The 20728-nt window shown below is 39.0% G+C and overlaps 1 protein-coding gene across 1 annotated transcript in view; it reads left to right on the forward strand.

Moving 5' to 3' along the window:
- The window catches only part of frmpd2 (FERM and PDZ domain containing 2), a 50033-nt gene extending 31966 nt beyond the window's left edge, over positions 1 to 18067 (forward strand). Inside the window, exons 22-31 of the mRNA XM_041816368.1 lie at positions 1418 to 1602; positions 1812 to 1907; positions 5091 to 5178; positions 5650 to 5735; positions 8842 to 9040; positions 12290 to 12504; positions 14529 to 14595; positions 14879 to 15058; positions 15439 to 15510; positions 17989 to 18067. Of these exons, the coding sequence (XP_041672302.1) occupies positions 1418 to 1602; positions 1812 to 1907; positions 5091 to 5178; positions 5650 to 5735; positions 8842 to 9040; positions 12290 to 12504; positions 14529 to 14595; positions 14879 to 14916 (974 nt within the window). The 3' untranslated portion in view covers positions 14917 to 15058; positions 15439 to 15510; positions 17989 to 18067. The remainder of the gene's footprint in view (positions 1 to 1417; positions 1603 to 1811; positions 1908 to 5090; positions 5179 to 5649; positions 5736 to 8841; positions 9041 to 12289; positions 12505 to 14528; positions 14596 to 14878; positions 15059 to 15438; positions 15511 to 17988) is intronic.
- Positions 18068 to 20728: the final 2661 nt, after the last annotated feature.

A 20728-nucleotide genomic window follows, 5' to 3' on the forward strand; every position in this document is an offset into this window, starting at 1 on the left:
TTAAATGGCAGAAGGCACAGAAGTCACATAGCAATACATGATAATTTAATAACCCAGAAATGTGGTAAATTAAGGAAGTATTTATCTAGTAATAATTGTTAATTATCCAGTAATTCCTTCAGTAGTGTGGCAGTTCTCTGGTAACCAGGTGGTATATTACCCTAACTGGAATCCCAACCCTAATCCCCCAAAATACTTGAAAATTGTTCTGGGAGGACTCACTTTAATTAAGTGGGCCAAAATAAAGTACTCTGGGATTATAAAGATTCTTCTAGAGAAAATTATCATCTTATTTCTAAGATAAAACTTGGTAAAATACCAACTCATTACCAGAGAACTGCCACAAGAGTACAAGGGAAAGGGTTAGAGGATTAGGGTAGGGGTAAAATACCACCTAATTACCAGAAAAGTGCCACAGTATTACAAGGGTTAGGGTAAGGGAAAATATCACCTAATAACCAGAAAATTGCATTAATATTTCAAGTGTTAGGGTTAGGGTTAGGGTAACATACCGCCTTATTACCAGAGAACTGCCACAGTATTAAGAGGGTTAGGGTTAGGGTAAAATATCATCTAATTACCAGAAAACTGCCATAATATTACAAGAGTTGGGGGGGGTTAGAGGGTAAGCGTTATGATAAAATACCACCTAACCAGAGAACTGCCACAATATTCTGGAGTTACTTAATAATTAATACATTACTTGGTAAATGCTTCGGTACTATTACTGAGTTAAAACTTTATAAAAACCTTATTAGGTAATTACGACCTTAATTACCACCTTATTTCTGAGAAATTACACTATAATTACCATATATTACTATAAAGTCACTTGGTAATTAGGGCCCACTAAAATAAGGTGCTACTAAGATCAGCTTTAGATCTATAGACAGCTAATAGCTCATAATTACATAACAGAAGCAGGAGAATTAATCCACATGCTGAGAAGAATGCACTGAAAGCAAGTCTCAGTCTCAGTCTCAGCAGTTCTAGACCCCAAAGTTCCTAGACTTTTGAAATGTACTACCCCAAAGGAAAGGACTTTTCGTGGGGGACTATGGTTTCAGCGATCAAAACGCATTTCTCAATAGGTTCCTTCTTCCTTGGTAAAGTTCCTGCTTTAGTGCCAAGCTAAGCCTACCTGCTTATTCAGTTGCCAATTTGCTCTGCTTGAGGTGCCCAAACCCTAATGTGAGATTAGACAGGCTGACCTTTGCAACTTTCAATTACAGAGAAAGAACTGTAAACACCATGAGCTGGGCAGCCTGCTGTAAAAACTATCCAATATACGTTTATGTTTTCAAACCCAAGAGAAGTATTGATCTCAGTTCTGGCAAATGAGCATTTATGGGAAACCATCAGCCATAGAAACAGATTTTTTTTCATGACATGGACTGACTTTTGTTTTTATCCACAGCCCGCCTCAGCCCTATCGGTGTGCGATCTTCAGTGATAAGGAACTATGAGTCCCAGAGTACACTGTTGGCAGATGGACGATTGGGAGATGATTGCCTGGATGAGATTGTTTCAGTCATGATGACACCAAAGACCAGCAACAGGCTTTCTGTCCCCCGAGAAGTACGCGCCCTTGGTGCACAGGTAGTATCACATAGTGGTTAAGCTGTTTTAAGTCATAGTCATAATCAATATCAACAACACAAAATACCTACTGTTATTAAACATGATTGTTTTTGTTTGCCCACATAAAAGTGACTTTTTAGTCAAGATTCATGACCATTGTTGTCTTTGATTACTAGTAAAGACAGATTTAGATGTAGACAGGTGTTGTATAGTGTAAAGACTGATGTAAGTGTTGCTTACAGGACAGCCCTCTGAACTGTGGGAGGATGGAGGAGATCTCTGTTGAGCTCAGGAAGATATCAGGAAGTCTGGGCATCAGCATCTCTGTAAGTGAATTGATTATTTTGCTGTTAGGAACTGTAGTGCTCACCCAGGCCTGCCTTTGCACTGCTCTGTTTTTCATTACAGATGTTTTATTTTGATTCCAAAAACACCAACACAAGCACTAGAACAATGGCATCTGTTAATGTCTTTTCATCAGAGTGATGTAACTGCTGCAGTCAGAGAAAGACTGATCAGGAACTGTTGGCCAGTTTTCAATTGGAATACCTATGTATAAATGTATCCAGTCACCTATCGCCATAGCCTCTTGTTAACACCTCTCCAACAACTCTGTACTCGAAGATTTCAGACCCTTTGCAAAAACACTTAAAATTTTGCTCGGGCTGCTCCTGTTTCTCCATGTCTTTCCTGAGATGTTTCTACACCTTGATGGAGTCCACTTGTGGTAGATTAACTTGATTGGACAATGTATATCGGAGCTAAAACCAAGCCATGACGTAGACATATCTGCCTGCAGAGCTCAGAGACTGGATTGTTGCAAGGCACAGATCTGGAGAAGGCTACAAAAAATTCTGCTGCTTCTCAAGAACACAGTGGCCCCAGTAATTCTCAAATGGAAGAAGTTTGACACAACCTGGACTCTTCTAAGAGCTGGTCACCTGGCCAGAGGATGGTCTTAGTAAGAGAGGTGACAAAGAACCCGATAGTCACCCTGACTGAGCTCCAGAGGTCCTGTGTGTAGATGGGACAAAGTTTCAAAAGGACAACCATTACTGCAGCCATCCAACAATCTGGGCTTTATTGCAGAGTGGCTAGGTGGGAATGTCAGGTTGGTGCAAGACACATGAAAGCCTGCTTAGTGTGAAAGCAAAGCAGGATGGTCACCTCTCTTACTAAGGCTCTTCTCCTCCAGTTGCTTAGTTTGGCCAGGCAACCAGTTCTTGGAGGATTCCTGGTTTTACCAAACTTCTTCTTTCTGAGAATTAAGGAGGCCTCTGTGCTCTTGGGAACTTTCGGTGTGACAGAAACTTTTGGTAGCCTTCCACAGATCTGTGTCTTGAAATTTCCCTGTCTCTGAGCTCAGACATAGACTTTTTTTCTGCAGGAAGGTGTAGAAACATCTCAAAAACGATCAAGAGAAATGAGCTAAATTCTATTTCAGCATTTGTTTTTGATAAATTTGCAAAATAATGTCTCAAATTCTGTTTTCAGTTTGTCATGATGGGATACTGAGTGTAGATTAATGAGAATACATCAATTTTTTCATCAGGCTGCAACATTAAAGTGAGGGAGGATTGAATACTTTCTGAATGCAGTGTTAATAAAATATGATATATTCAAATGTGGTTTTAGTGGAAAAAAACTTAAGATTTAGCAAGAAACTTGAATGATTTCAGTTGTTTGGGGATTCAATTCCTCAGCGACAGATAATAGCCGTGTCAGTTCAGTTGCATATGGAAAATAAGTTAATGTTCTGAGACCTGTTTATCTACTAGGCTATTTCAGCCTATTGAACAGGATTAATATTTTATTTTCAGTCTGTTGATAATTGTTTTAATAGATTTACATAGTTGCCCGCATGGAATTAATGACTCATCACCTTGTGTAACTTAGTTGTCCTTGATTGTTGCTGGGCAATCAGAGCAGTTGGCAGCAAGAAAGATGCACTCTCAAGTTATATCTTGGACTTGTAGTGTTTTTCACAATTAAGTTGCCAGCATATGTTGAAACCTGTGAAAAAAAAGAAGATGGATGGTTCAGGGGGCGTGCAGATGGTGGTGTGGTTTAAGGCGCTAGGTTCGAATCTGGCCTGAGGCCCTTTACCTCATGTCTCTCCCCACTCTCTTCCCATTTTCCGAGTCTATCCACTGTCCTTCCTCTATCAAATAAAGGCATGAAAAGGCCCAAAAATAAATCTTAAAAAAAAAAAAGGATGGATGGTCCAGGACACTTTTGAGAGAAAGAACAGGAAATTTCTATCAAGAAAAAAACAAAAAAAGGTGAAAAGAAGACCTCAGTCTCAACTACAACTCTTGGCTAGCTTAAAAGCTAACAACAACTGCCAGTAACTGCAATGGAACACTGCCTGATCAACAGGAGACTACTGAATGCTACCTACTGAGGTAGCATGGGGCGGCGTGTATGAACGCAGCAGCCTGGCACTCCATCACTAGCAGAAAAAAACCAAGCCCTACACTTACACCAGAACTGACAGCGTACCCACGGAGTTTACATCTTTCCTGATGGAGATTATCTGGAGAACGGGCGTTTGGAGACTGACAGGAGGAGGACGTGGAGCAGGACAACACCTACAGCCAGTGGGGTGGAGGCAGTGACGGCATTGTGCGAGAACGCCAAAGTGGGGCAAACAAGCCAGGCTGCAGGTTAGGCTAAGAGGGGCCCCACACAAACCTGATGTACTGAGCATCTTTCTTCCGGATGCCCACTCCATCGCCAGTAGGATGGATGATGTGAGGCTTCGGATTTCTAACCACTGCTTGGACCACTGTGTTTGCTGCTACAGAGGAGACTGCCAAACACAATTTCGTTGCATTTTTACAATGCAGTGACAATAAACGACTATCTATCTATCTATCTATCTATCTATCTATCTATCTATGAAGTAGACCTGTTGTAATGCTCCTTTGGAAGTTTTTTTTACTGTTGAACAAAGTAAGTAAGAATGTGGTTGACAGTTAGATGTTAATCTAATCAATTTTACATGTGTAAAAAAGCTTCTTTCATACCTTATTCTGTTTTTACTGAGAGCGACTTTCCAGAGAAAGCTAAAATAGGTTGAATGAAAGTTAACCATTACTGTTCGATGATCCTTAAGACACCCTAATGGTGTGATTTCATCATGACAACACTAAAACATGGGGAGGAAAAAAGTCTGAAAAAAGATTTGTTTGGATCCCTTGTATAACCTGTAAAACTCTGTATCACCAAACTATTTTACAACTCAAGTGTTTGATGCAATACTTTGATTGTAAAGGAGGGTAATCACCAGTACTACGACAGCTCATCTCCAGCAGTGGGTCACAAAGTCTACTCTTCACAATCTGATTAACATCTGATGAGATTAGACCGACAGGTTAGCCGACGCTACCTTGCCATCATTGATCAACACTGTTCTAGGAGCTGAGCTGCAATGACCCACAGAATATCCACATAAGCATGGTACTAAGATATACTCTTAATTTCCTTTATTTGTCATGATACTTCAGGGTGGTAGCAACACTAATCTACAAGGGATCTACATCAGAAGCCTTGTTCCAGGAGGAGCTGCTGAGAGAGATGGACGCATACATACAGGTATTATCATCATAAAAACTACACAGTGACATAAATGCATGCATGTAATTCATAACACACATTTGCCATCATAATAGATGCATTCAGATATGAGACATGACAAGAAAAACTGCACTTTAAAGCACTCAGAACAACTGCCCCTTGTTGCTGCAACACTTTAAAATTGAATTGTAAAAAGGAAAGACACACAGATTTAGAATTAAAGTTAAATGAAAGTTTTGAGCGTTTTCCCCAAAGCCATAACAGGTCCCTGACTGTAGAAACAACACACACTTTTACACTGTCAATGAAATTCATCACTCATTTTGATGGAAAAAATGGTTTAAGTAAATTTGACCTTTAGCCGACGCTCTCAGGAGAGGAAATAGAATTACATATATTGCAAAGTAATGAAACAGATAGAAGGGGGAAATATAAAAGAAGCTAAATATTTTTGTTTGCATTTTCTTGTTTCCCAACCTTTTACTACAGGTGACAGACTACTGGAGGTGGATGGGATTAGCTTCCAGGGCTTCACCCATCAACAGGCTGTCAGCTGTCTGAGCAAAACAGGGGAGGTAAGGGACTACATGTGGATGGAGTTGTGTTGTGTCAGTGTGTGAACAGTTAGTGCATGCATTTATAAGAAGTCAAATTATTGTGTTAGTCCGACTAAAACTGGACATCTAAAACACATGTAAACATGTTAGTCTGACTGAAATTGTTCTGAACTGAATTACTCAAGACTGGACTAACACACCTAGAAAATGTAGATAGAGATTGACTTTTTATGTGTACATCTCATTGGTTTCAAACTGGACTGGGTGCTCTGCATATGCTTTACAGTTTCCATTCAAGACTATACGTTCTAAATTGATGAGCATGAATGCTTATTGTAGCAGAAATCCGGTTGTCATCTTCCGTTGGATTTCACCTTGAACTAGAGGGATAGCATGCTGCATTTGTGCCAGAGATAAAGCATACAGTCTGTAAAGTTTGTCTACGCTTTTTACTCTTTGACATAAAATCTCTTCACTGCAAGAACAACAAGAACGTCCACAACTAGCTGAAAGGGGATGTATTGGAAGACAGCATGCTCAAGACAATAAACATATAATCCCTCTGTGTACATATACTGAGGTAATAGTCATTACTAAATTCACAAGACTGATGCATTTCAATATGACCATAAGTCAAAAATTTGAACTTGTGAAGAGTTACCAGCAGATTAAGTTGAAGAAGCCACTGAAATCTTGAAATATTGGGGGGAAAAATGTGTTTTTTTTGTTTGTTTGTTTGTTTTGTTTTGTTTTTGTTTTTGTTTTTTTTTTCAAGTTATTGGCATTAAGGCTGAATCACTTCTGGCTCCAGCGGTGCAACCACACACTTCTTACAAGCAATAGCCATGACTCCACAAAGAGTAAAAGTTTTCGGAGGGTTTGATAGTTTATTTTAAACATGCAAAAAAAAAAAAAAAAGAAGAAGAAGAAGAAGCAAAAAGATTATTCATATTGTAATTGGCAAACTTAAAAGTATACATGAAATAGAAATGAGAAACAACAATTAATGATTAGGTATACACATTTGAAATACATACAGAAAATGATAAAAATGACGTTTTCCCTTAAACAGTGAATTAATAAATCACAATTTATATAGCACAATCCAGGAAAATTCAGTTGTAGTTCAAGTTGCAAGGGACTGGAAATGTGAAAGTACCAAAAAGGTTGAATCTAAAAAAGTAAAAAAAAAAAACAAAAAAACAATAAGATTAAAGGTTAAATATAAAATAGTTAAGAGACAAAACATGATTGACAAGACAATAAAATTACGAATAATAAAACATTAGTAAATAACACTTGTCAATGAAAGTGCAAAAAATGCTAAAAGGATTTTAAATTCTAAATCACAAAATAAAAATTGTCAGCTTGCCACAATTGTTACAAATAAATATAGATACTTTTAACTTATTCAAACACAGAACAGTTAGGCTTTTTAAATCTGTTATTTTCATACATTTTTTAGCTTTGATTCCACATAAAGGCCTAACTGTGACTGTAAATACTTTCATCAATAAAGTTGGTCTTCCTACAATAAGAAAATAGTACAATGTTAATTTTATCACTCTTTTGTTGCATGGAAGTCATTATAGTTAAAGTTCACACTGAAATCTTAAATTCCCTTTTTTAAATATAACTGATATGTTAAAGAAAACAGAATTATCAGCTCTATCAGCACCTGGGCAAGCAGTGTGTGAGGTCATAGATTATATTCTATTGATTATCTTTATATGCTGATGATGGTTAACTATTTTCATGAAGTCAGAAGTTTCTGTTGTTACTTAACTGTACTTTGTGCTTATAATAAACAGCTAAAAATTAAAACTAAGATAGTTATCACAGTCAGCGCTGTAACTGGCTGAACTGTCAATGTAAGGATTGGATCACTGGATGCGTAGTTCTTTGAAACTGTCCCACAGAGCTGCTGTTTAGGTAAAGTTTAGGTTGGCAGAAATTAGAGGTAGGTATTGTGGCTGGATGCACTATACCCCCCTAGCATTCACAATGCAGACAGTAGTAAGCATTAGAGCTTGCAGAATTTCATTGAGCAAAGAGTTTGCAAGGAGTTTTATGTGAAGGAAGAATATAAAAGGAAAACATTTGGACATATAGAGTTAGGGTCAGAGGCTGAACAGCAAGTTAGGGTCAGTCTGGTGGAGGTGGGATGTAAAGGGCTTATGAGTAGTGGGGGGAAGTAAAGCATAGGCCTAGACTGGTGGGGTTGAGTGCTAGCTCCAGTACCTGACTTACTAAAGCTTTCTCTTCTGATTTTTCCCCTCTTTCTATTTTCTCATTTGCTGTCTTTGCTGGTCGTTTTCATGAGTTATGTTGGCCTCAGGAAAGGATTGTCATTGTGTCATTGTCATTTGAGGCACTTAGGGACCATTGGTTAGTATCAGCAATGCAAATACCTGGGGCTTGCATGCTCTGAGCCTGGGTCTGTTGAGGGAATGTTGTTTGGGCATTGATGGCCATGTGGTAGAAGACAGAGAACATCTACTTGTTGACATTGTGGGCAGCAAGAGGTAACATGATGGCAGGTGTCTGCAGGATGCTGGAGACCACTGTTCAGCCCTCTGGAGGTGTCATAGAGGTAACTGACCAAAACACCAGCAAAGGGTACCCAAATCCTGCTCAACAGGGCAATTAGACTTGAAATTCTTGAAAGCAAGTCCAGTTGCCCCCTTGACCAAGAATTGGATACCCTGTCTACCCTTTCCCATGGTGAAGCGCTGACTTTTTCCTGCTCATTAGTCAGTCCAGTTGACTTGTGGGGGGCAATATAAAGAGCATAATTGGGTTTAAGGATTTTTTTTCCAAGCTCTTTAACTTTCAGAAGGGCAGAGGTATCATGTGAACATGAATTAAAATTAGCATGCTAAAATTTGTTTTAACTAAGATGGTTTTCATGGTCAGCATTCTTGTTTTCATGGCTCCTTCTGTTTGAAATCATCCCCATGACCATCTATTTGCTTCTTTGCCTCCATTAATCCTCTTATCACATACTTTCTCTCCTTACTGATCCAATTGTTCTTGTCCTCTCCCTTTCCTTACAAATCCTTAATGTCCTTCTTGCATTCCTCAAAACAACATTCTCAACATTTCCTCCCCCACCCCCCTTTAGGTGGTAACCTTGACCGTGGAGCGACATGCAACAAACATACCCAGGGTTTCTTTAGATACCAGCAGCATTGGATCCAGTCAGGGCATCCGTCCTGCTACAAACCGGCTAAGGACCAACAGCTGCTGCTCCTCCATCAGTCCTCCTCCTCCTTCAAACATGAACTCTGAGCATCCCAGGGTCTACAGCTTTGTCAATGATGGTAGGTGACTACAGGTACGATTTAGACCTACTGTCTGTTAACACAAATTACATAAGCTTAGGCCAACAGGCTTAGGACTCTTTCCAGGAGCTGCTGACAGATATTTGCAGAGCAAAGTGCTCTTGCAGACTTTGAATAACAACTAAAAAATGGCCATTAGATCAATCTGCAGTTCCCTCAGAGAGACAGAACATAGTGTTGCACACCTCACACCACTGGGGAAGAATCTTCCAGTCAGCTCTAAGCTGTTTTGTGCATTAATATCCAATCAGGCTAGCCTTGCTGCTTCAAGGTGAACTTTCACACACTTCCTTTTCCTCATCCTGATCTTCCTTACCAACCCTGACCTTCTTCTTCTTATCCCCTCTGGCCTCCATTATCCTTTTGCCTGTCCTTCTTTATCAGTCAGTCCCCCTTCTCTTCACTTCCCTTCTACAAAGTAGATCACAACTTAAAACAATGGACAAGCAATTTCAGCTCTGCCAGGGATTATCATATTGACAATCGATCATTTAGAAAACAACTGTTGGGTCTGAATAGCAAACAGCCCCAGTGATTTAAATCAAAAGAGTCCCTTCTTCCTCTGCTATTTATCTTTTTAACAGATTGTCATAAATGCACCAGTCATTAGATTGATTTCTTATTTTTAACTAAGAAATGAACACGTGTTTTCATCTTAATTAGCTTCTGGGAGGAGAAAATAGCTATTTTACGATCAGGAGAATTTGTTTTAAGTTTGGTCTCTGTTCATATTTTTTGTTCTGTGGAGATTCTGTGTGAGTTTTTTTTTTTTTTTACCGAGTTGTTTTTCAGTGCCTGAAACCATTGCAATAGTAAGGTGTTACGCAAAATGAAAAAAAAAAAAAAAGGCGAAAAAATGGTGAAACAAGGTAATGCTTTGTCTATGGGGCTTCCAAATTCAACACAAACTAAGACATCTTCACAGTACCCTTTAAAACCAAACAAGTTAAAGATACTCAACACAAATGGGACCCAACACAAATTTCATGGGAGCAGGTGGTTTTGACGTTACTGCTGGTGCCAAAAAAATCATTTTTCTTAATGGAAAGTTAATGTTTACTATGATGAATCAAACAAATAATACTGTTCTTTTACAACACAAACACAACAATGCCAATCTGCGAATTCATTTTTCATAAGAGTAAATGAATGAAAACAGCTGGACTTTGTTTAAACACGCCCACCAGGAAACGTATTTGGATGTGATAATACACCTGCTCCAAGACCATAGGGGTCCACAATCACGCTGGCGTGATTTCATCATCTTTTTGTCACATGATTGCATGAAAACAAAGCTACCTTTTGCTTTGCAATCACTTAGTGAGGAAAGCGTGATTTTTAAGCTTTCTTTCAGTTTTTGTTTGATATCAATAGACCAAGTAAAACAGGAAATATGATCATTTGAATTTTGTATAAAATTTAATCTTACACATGGCAGTGTTAGTTTTGGCAGCTATATTTAATTTTAGTCATAGTCTTTAGATGAAATGTCTTTTAGTTTTAGTCATATTTTAGTAATTTCTATCCTTTTTACTTTAAGTCAAGTTTTAGTCGACAAAAACTCAAAAATTTTAGTGCAGTTTTATTCCATATAAAGTCCTCACATTTTAGTCTTTACTTTTAGTCCAAGCATTTATTTCTTGCCTAAATCTGGTACTAAATCATGGTAGTGTGTTTTTTGCACCCTGCCAAACCAAGCTGCTTTCTACAGCTGAGAGGCAGAATAGATACAGATGCATTATTTTTTGACAGATTTACCCACAGTGGAGAAATGTCATGGATTTAGAATGTCTGAAAACTACATTACATTTTAGTCTAGTTTTATTCATCTTGACGAAAATTAAGCTTAGTTTTTGTCAGGTTTAGTCATCAAAGATCTATTTTTGTTAGTCTTGGTCTAGTTTTTGTCATGGAAAAAAAGGCTGTCGACAAACATTTTTAGTCATAGTTTTAGTCAGCGAAATTAACACTGACACATAGTGGACAATGGGCCATCCTGTACAGGGCAAGCATTGGTATTTTTTTTTAATTTCACCCTTTTGTAATTTCTTTTTAAAAAATGACAATATATTGTGTTGAAAAACAATTTTAGAAAATATATATATATTTTTTTTTAAGATTTATTTTTGGGCTTTTTCATGCCTTCATTTGACAGAAGAAGGACAGTGGATAGTTTTGGAACAGGGAGGAGAGTGGGGAGAGACATGCGGTAAAGGGCCACAGGTCGGATTCGAACCCTCGCCGCCTGCGTACATGGGTAGCGCCTTAAACCACTCGACCATCTGCGCTCCCTTTTGAAAATATTTTTGTGTGTTTTTGGAGGTCCTATATACAATACAATAAGTTACATTTAAAAAGATAGTTTTCATTTCATAAAGTTGAGGTACTGTAGAAAAAAATGATACCAAACATGAGCATAGTATATATTTTCTGAGTGGTTTATAATATCAAAAGACAATTCTTAACAAAATGGCAAAACAGCTGTGGACTTCTAAGGGTTAAACTAGATACTACAGGACATGTGTGTCACATGTTGCAGTAAGAATCATTCACTGTGAAATCACGGTTTAATCGCAGTTTTGTCAGCTGTAGTCGCTGGTGCTGTGTAAACATGTTTGAATATGCATCTGTCTCCGTGCAGCCAGTGTCACTCAGCAGGTGGGCCATATGATGCTTTGTAAAAGCTCCACAAAAAGTTTGTGCAACTAAACCTTTGTAAATAAGTCAAAAGGCACAGCATTAATGCTCCCTTTACTGTGGTGTTGGCCTATCACTGCAAATACACACCTGTATTAAAGGTGCAGTGTAAAATCATGACTTAAGCATTGAATAAGCATTTTCTATCTATTTGTGAGGGTAGACATTGGTATTATCAGCAGCATGTTAGCTTAGCATCAAAAAGCTTGAGAATGGGGGAAACAGCTAACATTGCGAAGGGAAAATAATGTGAGATGTCACACATTTGCTTTAATTGCCATTTAATGTATTTGAAGACAAAGTTACAAAGATTTGCTTGTCTCAAGTAAGTTTAAGGAAACTCTTTTGTTTCAACCTTTTAGCGACCTTGTTGGGAGTTATGAGGTCAGAGACAATTATACTAAACAAGGTAATAAGCTTTATCTTTTCTCTTTCCTCCCCATCCTCCTTTTCTGTATCTGTTAATTTACTTCCTCACCATGCTCCACCTCAACATCATGCCATTACTCCCAACAACCTCCAATCCCTCAGACAACACTCAGGAAGTGACTCTGACTAAGAGCGCCAACGGCCTGGGCTTCAGCTTTCTAATGTGCGAGCTGGATCCGCCCACACGAGACTTTGGCCGCCTGGTCCGGATAAAGGAGCTTTTCCCAGACCAGCCTGCGCAGCAGAGCGGCAGGATCCAGGAGGGAGACGTCCTGTTGGCCATCAATGGCGAGTCACTCAAGGAGATGTCCTATCCTGTATGTGCAGACTTAAAACTTAATCAATTACCGGTAGAGCTTGATAACATCTTCAATTAAAGCTTGCCCTTGACTGTGTAAGGGACTTGATTTCTTTTGTTTTTAGTAGTTGTAATCATTGGGGTAAATATATCATAAATGCAAAAGATAATTCAAAATAAATTAATAATCTCAGTAGCTATAGTTATTTGGACATATCAAATGTTTTAGCACCAAAACACATGTTGTGGATCTGCAGTAGAAAAACATGGAGAAAAAACAATTTCTACTGGTGTATTTTCAACAATGTGTGGACAGTTCTCTCTCCTACACTTCACTCTCTAGCCTCTTAGTCTACCTTCAGAATCAGTGCTGCATTTACCCCATACACATAATTTGACCATTTTTCTACAACACCAATCCCCAAAAAGTTGGGACACTGTGTAAAATGAAAATAAAACAGAATGTGAGAATTGGAAAATCTCATAAATAGATAACTCAATTCACAACAGAACAAAAACAACATATCAGATGTTGAAAATGATACATTACAATGATACAATGATACAATTTGATGACAGCAGCACATCTAAAAAAAGTAGGGACAAGGCTGTGTTTGCTGTTGAGTAGAATCCCCTCTTCTTCTTACAACAGTCTGTGAAAGTCTGTAAAGTGAGGAGACTAGTTGCTGGAGTATTTGGAGAAGAAATTTGTCAGAGTCTCATCTGATATAGGATTCTAGCAACTATACAGTCCTGGGTCTTCTTTGCCCAGGACTTTTTGTTTTTTGATGCTCCAAATGTTTTCTTTTGGTAAACAGCATGGACTTCAGGCAGGCCATTTTGAGAGCTAACTCTTCTATTGTGGAGCCATGCTATTATGATGGATGCGGTACGTGGTTTAGCATTGTCGGCTGAAATATGCAGGGCCTTCCCTGAAAGAGACGTTGTCAGGATGGGAGCATATGTCGCTCTAAAACCTCTATAAAAATGTCAGTATTGGTAGTGCCTTTCCAGATGTGTAATATGCCCAAGCCATAGGCACTTATGCAACCCCATACCATCAGAGCTGCAGGCCTTTAAACTGTGTGCTGATAACAAACTGGATGGTCGCCTCTCCTCTTGAATCGGCAGGACATGGTGTCCATGGTTTCCAAAATGAATTCAAATTTTGATTCATCTGGACACAGAACAGTTTTCCATTTTTCCACAGTCCATTTCTAAGTACCGTTGGCCCAGAGAAGACAAGCTGTTCTAGATCTTGTTCACAAATGGCTTTATCTTTGCATGATTCAGCTTTTACTTGCATTTTTGGATTGCACGGCGAACTGTTACTGATTTTTGGAAGTGTTCCTGAGCTCATGCAGTGATTTCCAGGACCATTTGAGGGCTCAGAGATCCTTAGAAGCCGATAATGACCTCTGGCCTTGTCCTCTGCATCTTTTGACTATATTATCTACTGTAAATGGTGGAATATTCCGTTTTCAAAATATTTAATTGAGGAATATTTTCTGAAATTATCTGAAAATTTTTAGACACAGTTCTTCGCTGATTGGTGGATGATCTCTGCACATATTTAATTCAGAGAAACTCTTCCTCTCTAAAATGCTTCTTTTATACCTAGTCATGCCACATGTGACCTGTTGCCGATCAAGCAAATTGGTTGCAAAATGCTCCTCTGTTTTTCATTAGTACCACTGGCTCTTCCAGCTTTTTGATGCCCCAGCCCTACGTTTTTATGTGTTGCTGCCATTCAACCATTGCATTGTGTTTTAATTTATATTCTGTACAGTGCCACAACTGTTTTGGAATTGGGGTTGTAAGTTTTATCTGCACAAATTACAGTAAAACCACAGTAAATCCAACATGTCCATTGCTTTTCTATGGAAGTCTACAAGCCAGGTTTCCTATTGCATTTTGTAGCTGCAAGATTCATACAGAGAACCTTTATTTTAATTTTTTGACATGAAAATTGTGTGCATAAAACACCAAATCTACTGCTTCCTTTTTAATAACAATGGTAACATTCCTCTTCTCTGTCTGTAGAAGGTGCTAAAGCTGTTCAAGAATTCGCCTCCAGAGGTTCGTCTGACTCTGTGTCGGCCTGCACCAGGTAAACATTCTGTTATGGCCTTGATTTGGCATCTGTCTTGTTTACTTTATTAGCAAACAGGGAATGATACATGTTTTTTTCTTTGTGCATATGAAGTGGGCTTTTAGTGGCATTAAGATCAACAGAAGACAAATGGAGATACATTCTGATAGCAGGTGCTATTGATATACTTCAACATGTTTGATTGGGATCTGATTACTAAAAACATGCTAACGTAAGGGGCAAACACACAAATAAATTTATATGTACTGAATTTCCTTACCTGTTTCTCTTTGTTCCGTAGGGATCCTTCCATCCATTGATCAGTTTAATGGTACATGAATGTTATCACCGTGTTGATAAGCACCATAATCAATGGATTTTGAGGAGCAACTCTGTGCCCCTTGATCAGTCAGGACATGGTGATGCAGACCAGGGCACGATGAGTGATGATATTATCGATGGACTCCAAACCCACAGAAAGGTCAGAGAAGCTCCACAGTGATGAGATGAGATTTGACACGACATATGACCTCCTTAATGACTCGCCAGAGGCGTTTAATTTATCAAGTGTTTACCCAGTCCAGAGGGATAAACTGATGTTTTCACTCACAACACTGCAGCCCGGCACTAAAAATACGTGAGGAAAGACAACACCTTCAAATCATTCGACATGACGTGACACAATGTGATAGCTTACACAATATATTATGACATGACATGATAAGATGTGACACTCAAGCATCATTTTATAACAATATTTACTTCTGGAACTGATTTAGTGCATGCTGTTTGCAGTGTCCTGAGTTTCACAGCAATTCCAGTAACTTTTGCAGTTTACAAATTTGAATTTGTGTTTTCCAGGCCAGCTGAAGGACAACTGAAAGACTGAATTCGCATATAGGCTGGTGGCCGGACTTGAAAGACGTTATGGAGGTAATACTGGAATGTAAATGTTAATAATGCACCATTTAGTGAGTGTTTGTTAGGAAGTCAAGGACATCTGAATACAGACAACCTAACTGGCAGCAACTGTGTGATTTGTGGGAATATCATGAAGCAAAAGTTTACAGATAAATCCTGCAGATGTGCTAAGGACCAACTAAAAAGAAGGAAAGAAAAGAGTGCAGGCTAATAGGTAAGGGGGGATAAAGGGGAAAGCTTTCTGAGACTTTTTCAAAATACTTGGGATACTTGAAAGAAAGGAAAGATACGAGAACCCAAAAATGACTTGTTCAACTTTTTCAGTCGGCTGTAAAGTTGAATCAAGCCTGGCCTGAGAGGAGAAAGTTAGCCAGGATGCTAGAGCTAACATTGCTGAGCCATGTGGTAATATTATCAATTCAGATCTGAGGAGGGCCCTTTAAATGAACCTATGAGAGCCCAAGTAATTTGTGTTGGCAGGCCTGCTGGCAGGTAAACAGACTGGTTGAAGTTCAGATTCCTGGAAAGCAAGGTGTGATGCAAGTGATAATCTGTTTGAGCGTAGGTGAAGAGGGCAGTAAATACTGTGGGAGGCCGTTTTCAAATTAGGAACACATCTAAGGTGAAAAAGTTACAGAAAATATTGTGGATGATTTGAGAGTAACATAACATTATGAAACCATGCTGCATTTTTAATCATTCCAACCTCATCATCCAGTAATTTTCTACACAGACCCTTGCAGATTTGACCTTCAAATCCAGCATTTGTTAATCAGAAACTTTAATTTCAATCAAAGGAAACTATTCCTCTCTGTTATTGCCTGCTAAATCTTTTTCCATTATCAACACGAGGCTTTTTCCCACATAAACAGAACTAAATTACTGCTAATTTTATTTGTATTTTTTCAGTTGCGAAATGGTGGAATTTTAAAATGCTATAACAAAGATGACATAAATTGCAATTAAATACAGAAATTCTGAGATTAATCACAATCAAATAATTGTAATCTTTTGACAGCCCTTGGTAGATTATGTTTTTGTTGTAACAATACTTTTTGCCAATAAATATTATACCCTTGGAAAGTCTTTATTTATTTCTCTTTTAAATGGTGCCACATTTGTAAGAACCATACATTTGTGGGATGAGCAACAGAGCTGAGAATGTGGGTTGCGTCTATGAAAAACCTTTTCAGATCTTCTCTACCAATGCCACTGTACTCTGCTATTGACTCTTGTTTTTTGTTGTTTGGTGAATTGGATGATTGAAGTCTGAAGACACAAGACATATTGGGAATTTAAAAAACAGGAGCCTCAGTGGGGAGTGGAAGAACCATACATAGCCACAACAGCCTGGCACCTTCTTCTTCATACTGCTCACCAGCCTGGTCACACACTGCTGTGGGATGGCATCCCATTCTTCAACCAGCATTTGTCACAAATCAGCCAACGTGGTTGTGTTGGTCACTCTGGCATGAGCACGCCCAAGCTGATCCCACAAATGGTCAATGGGGTTGAGGTCAGGACTGCTGGCAGGCCATTCCATCCTCTCCACTCCCAAATTCTGGGGGTAGTCTCTGGTAGACCCCGCTTTGTGGGGGCGAGTGTTGTCATTTTGGAGGATAGAGCTCAGTCCCAGACTGTGCTGGGATTGCCACTGGTTGCAGAATCTCATCTTGATATCTCTCTGCATTGAGATTGCTTCCAGTAATGACAAGCCTCATTTTTCCAGTGAGGGAGATGCTGCCCCACACCTTCGAACTGCCTCCACCAAAAGATGTTACTCTATCGGTGCAGCATCAGCATGGCATTCTCCACTTGTGCTCCACACTTTGACCCTATGATCCAACTGCCGTAGGCAGAATCTGGACTCATCACTGAACATAACAGGAGCCAATCAGACACCTGATTGTCAGCACTTAGGGGTACCAGAAGCTAAAACTAGAGTCAATGGCAGAATAAGCTGTATGGCATTGGCAGAGAAGACTTAGCAAATTTTTTCAGGGGTGCAACCCACATACTCAGCTCTGCTGCTCATCCCACAAATGTGTGTTCCTTGCAAATGTGGCACCATTTATAAGAGAAATTAACAGGCTTTCCAATGGTATAACATTTATTGCCAAGAAGCATTGTTACAACAAAGAAATGATCTACCAAAGCCAATTTTCTTCAATTTTGTGCTTAGTTTATATCATTGTAGTAATATTATATGTGTAAAATTCATATTTTTTTTATTTCAAATCATCTATTTCAAACCAAATACTTTGTGATGGTACTTAAATGAACAAGACAATGTTTGCAACTCATTTTAGAATCTCCAATGTTAATCCTCACAGATTAATTTCATGTTTTAGCCACAAGGTGGCAGCAAAGCCCATGTATGTCTTTAAACTTGCCCTGTATGTAAAGCAAACCATTGTAATCACTGTTGCAGTGTCACAGCTTTAAATGTTTTATGAGAAACTAAAAGTGTATTTTTTTTCTCCTTTTCAGGAAATCCTAAAGAAACATTTTAAGCCACCAAAAGAAGAGGACGACTGAAATAAACTGTGGCATACTTATTGGAATGAAGATTGTCAATGACATCACGATGTTTCATTGTGGAAATAAAGGTTGATTTAAAAATGTTGATCATTAAAGGAAACTGACCTTCTCAATTGATTTCTCTGTGTTTGCTTTAGTTTAAACTTGAGGGTTTTTTGTTAAGAAAGTCAAATGAGTACACACATTTATTTCTCACAAAGACAAAAGCCATTAAACCGAGTCCAGCCTGAATATGAATGATCCATCCCCAAACTCTCATTTAGTATCTGAACAAGCCGGGCAGAGACACACACACCTCCCTGGGTGAGGAGCCAGTAATGGCCCCTCGTAAATAAGGGTTCCTGTATTTCGGTGAAACCCAGTAGTGCATCTGGATCCCATCAGAGCTCGTGTTCCTTTTGCAAATGATCCCAAATGTTTCTAATTATGCCAGTGGAGTCGGCACGAGGCTGTGTGAGCGCTTTTGTTTTTGTGTGCGTGTAATCTCTCTGACGGACACGCACACCCACACACTGGCCTCTGTTTATTCATGAACGCAGTAACAGAGATGGACAGCGTGGTCTTGACCTCGGCAGCCTCTGCTTAGGTCACTGCACGTGGTGTTGACTGATGAGTGAACGATGGGGTGGAGATGGATTTCTCCAACAGTCTTGTCTGCTGACATCGCTGTCTCTTCACGCTGCTCTCTAGTGAGTTCTAACTTTAGGGGGTGGGGGTGGAACTTTACTGATGACTGAGGCTGGAGTTGGTTAAAAGATAATGTTTAAAACATGCTAATATATTCTGAGTATTTACCATCACTGCTAGGTGAACATTATTGTTGAATGCAACAGAGAAAAGTGGCCTTCCCACTTTTATTTTCATACACTGCATATCAGCATTGCCAGATTTTCAAATGCAAGCCCTGTGCCATATTTAATCTTTAAAAGTTCTGAATGCATTCTGATTTAGCATGCAAACATGATTGTTTGCTCCCATAATATCTTGGTATAACTTCTAAAAGTGCGTGACTGCACTCACCAGGGAACATTCATTAACTGCTAAGATTATAGTGGACTTTTTTATGGAGCTTTAGATGAATATGCTGGAACTGAGCCACTGTTGTTCACTATGCCAAATGCTCTGTGAGACTGAAACAAAGTACAACCAAAAGAAAGGGGGGATAAACCACCACCCGTTTACTGGTTGACATTTTTCTGTTATTTTAGTGAACATACCAGCAAAGCTGTTTTCATGGGCAGGTGTTCCCAGCAAATCATCTGGTTCCTTTAAGATTTTCAGAGCCATTTTATCACGGTTTTCTGGGACAATTTCTAGGAATTCCCGTAAATGTTTTTAAGAATAGCCCTGGCGAACTTGGATTTCCCCCCTACCAGACACAATGATTTAATACAGGAGCATTAAAAGTCACCACTGTGGCAACTTCCACTTTTACCTCTCCTTAAAGGTACAATCATTAAGATTCTTTATTTCAGATGTACAGACTAAACAGCTATATCATTTGACAGATGTCCTTAACTCTGTGTTGTATTCAGTATCATTAATGCAAATGTTTAGTTTGGAGGCTTTCGAGGCCAGCTTTATTAAACCTACTGACAGAGCAAAAGTACATGGGCAATACAACACAAATTTACTCACCACATATGCATGTTTTAATGGGGCATGCCTGCAGAATATCTGGTAACACTACCACCCTGTTAATTATGCTGCAGTACACTGTAAATCCCAATTAGGGAAACTCACTTAAAAAAATCATGCATACCGATTGCCTTACAAAAACTAGGCAGAATAACTTTTTGACCTCAGTAAAGTAAACAAGATATTGTTTCAGTTGCATTTACAAACGTGTATTTCAAGTTATATCAACTTAATTTTACTTGTATATTTCTTTTAGGTGAACATCTTTTCTCTGTAATTTTCACTTAATTCTTTACATATTTTAACTTCAAACTTGTATGCCACTCAAAACTTTTGTGACTTGAAGTGGCAGTGAATGGAAGATGCAAACTGAATCAGGAAGTGCTTTTCCATTGTGTTCAGTACACCAGCCCTGCTGTGTTAGGGTTCCTCCACACAGGTGGGACTCCTCTGAATGGGCAACTTCACGCATGGTGCAAAATGTGCAAGGGCATTCTGGGAAAGTTGTGCAGATTGAGAGATGACTGTAAAAAAAAATTTGAGTAGAATTCAAGTGACTGAGTACTGTTTACTAGTGGTGGGCGTATCGATACTACAGTATCAATATATAGTTATTTACAAAATACTCTTTTGGTATCAATCTTTTTAACAAAGTATCAATACCAAATGAATACTTTAAAAGGCGTCCTGCCACCGCTTCTCCTCCAAGTATTTCCCTGTTAACTTGACATGTCAGATGGATGTGTGAAACACATCCATCTAGAAACCCTTCAATACTAGGCGTTTGGGAAAGGGCAGAGGATTTGAAAAAAGCTCGGAGTGTGATCGGATGAACGTTCTGTCTGTCACATCTTTACGGGCCAATCAGAGCAACAAAACACGTGACGTAGCCACGACTGAAGTGCCTGTGCGCAGCTGCCAAGGAAGCGTGTGCATTTTCATACCAGGCGCTCCAGACCAGCAGCGGCGCAGGCCTGGACCAACACTTTGCTCCACTCTGTTTCAGATACGCTGCAGGTCTATTTTCAGCCCCGGCTGCTTCCAAATCTTG

This window comes from Cheilinus undulatus, linkage group 20 (assembly GCF_018320785.1).
Source record: "Cheilinus undulatus linkage group 20, ASM1832078v1, whole genome shotgun sequence".
Classification (NCBI taxonomy): Eukaryota; Metazoa; Chordata; class Actinopteri; order Labriformes; family Labridae; genus Cheilinus; species Cheilinus undulatus.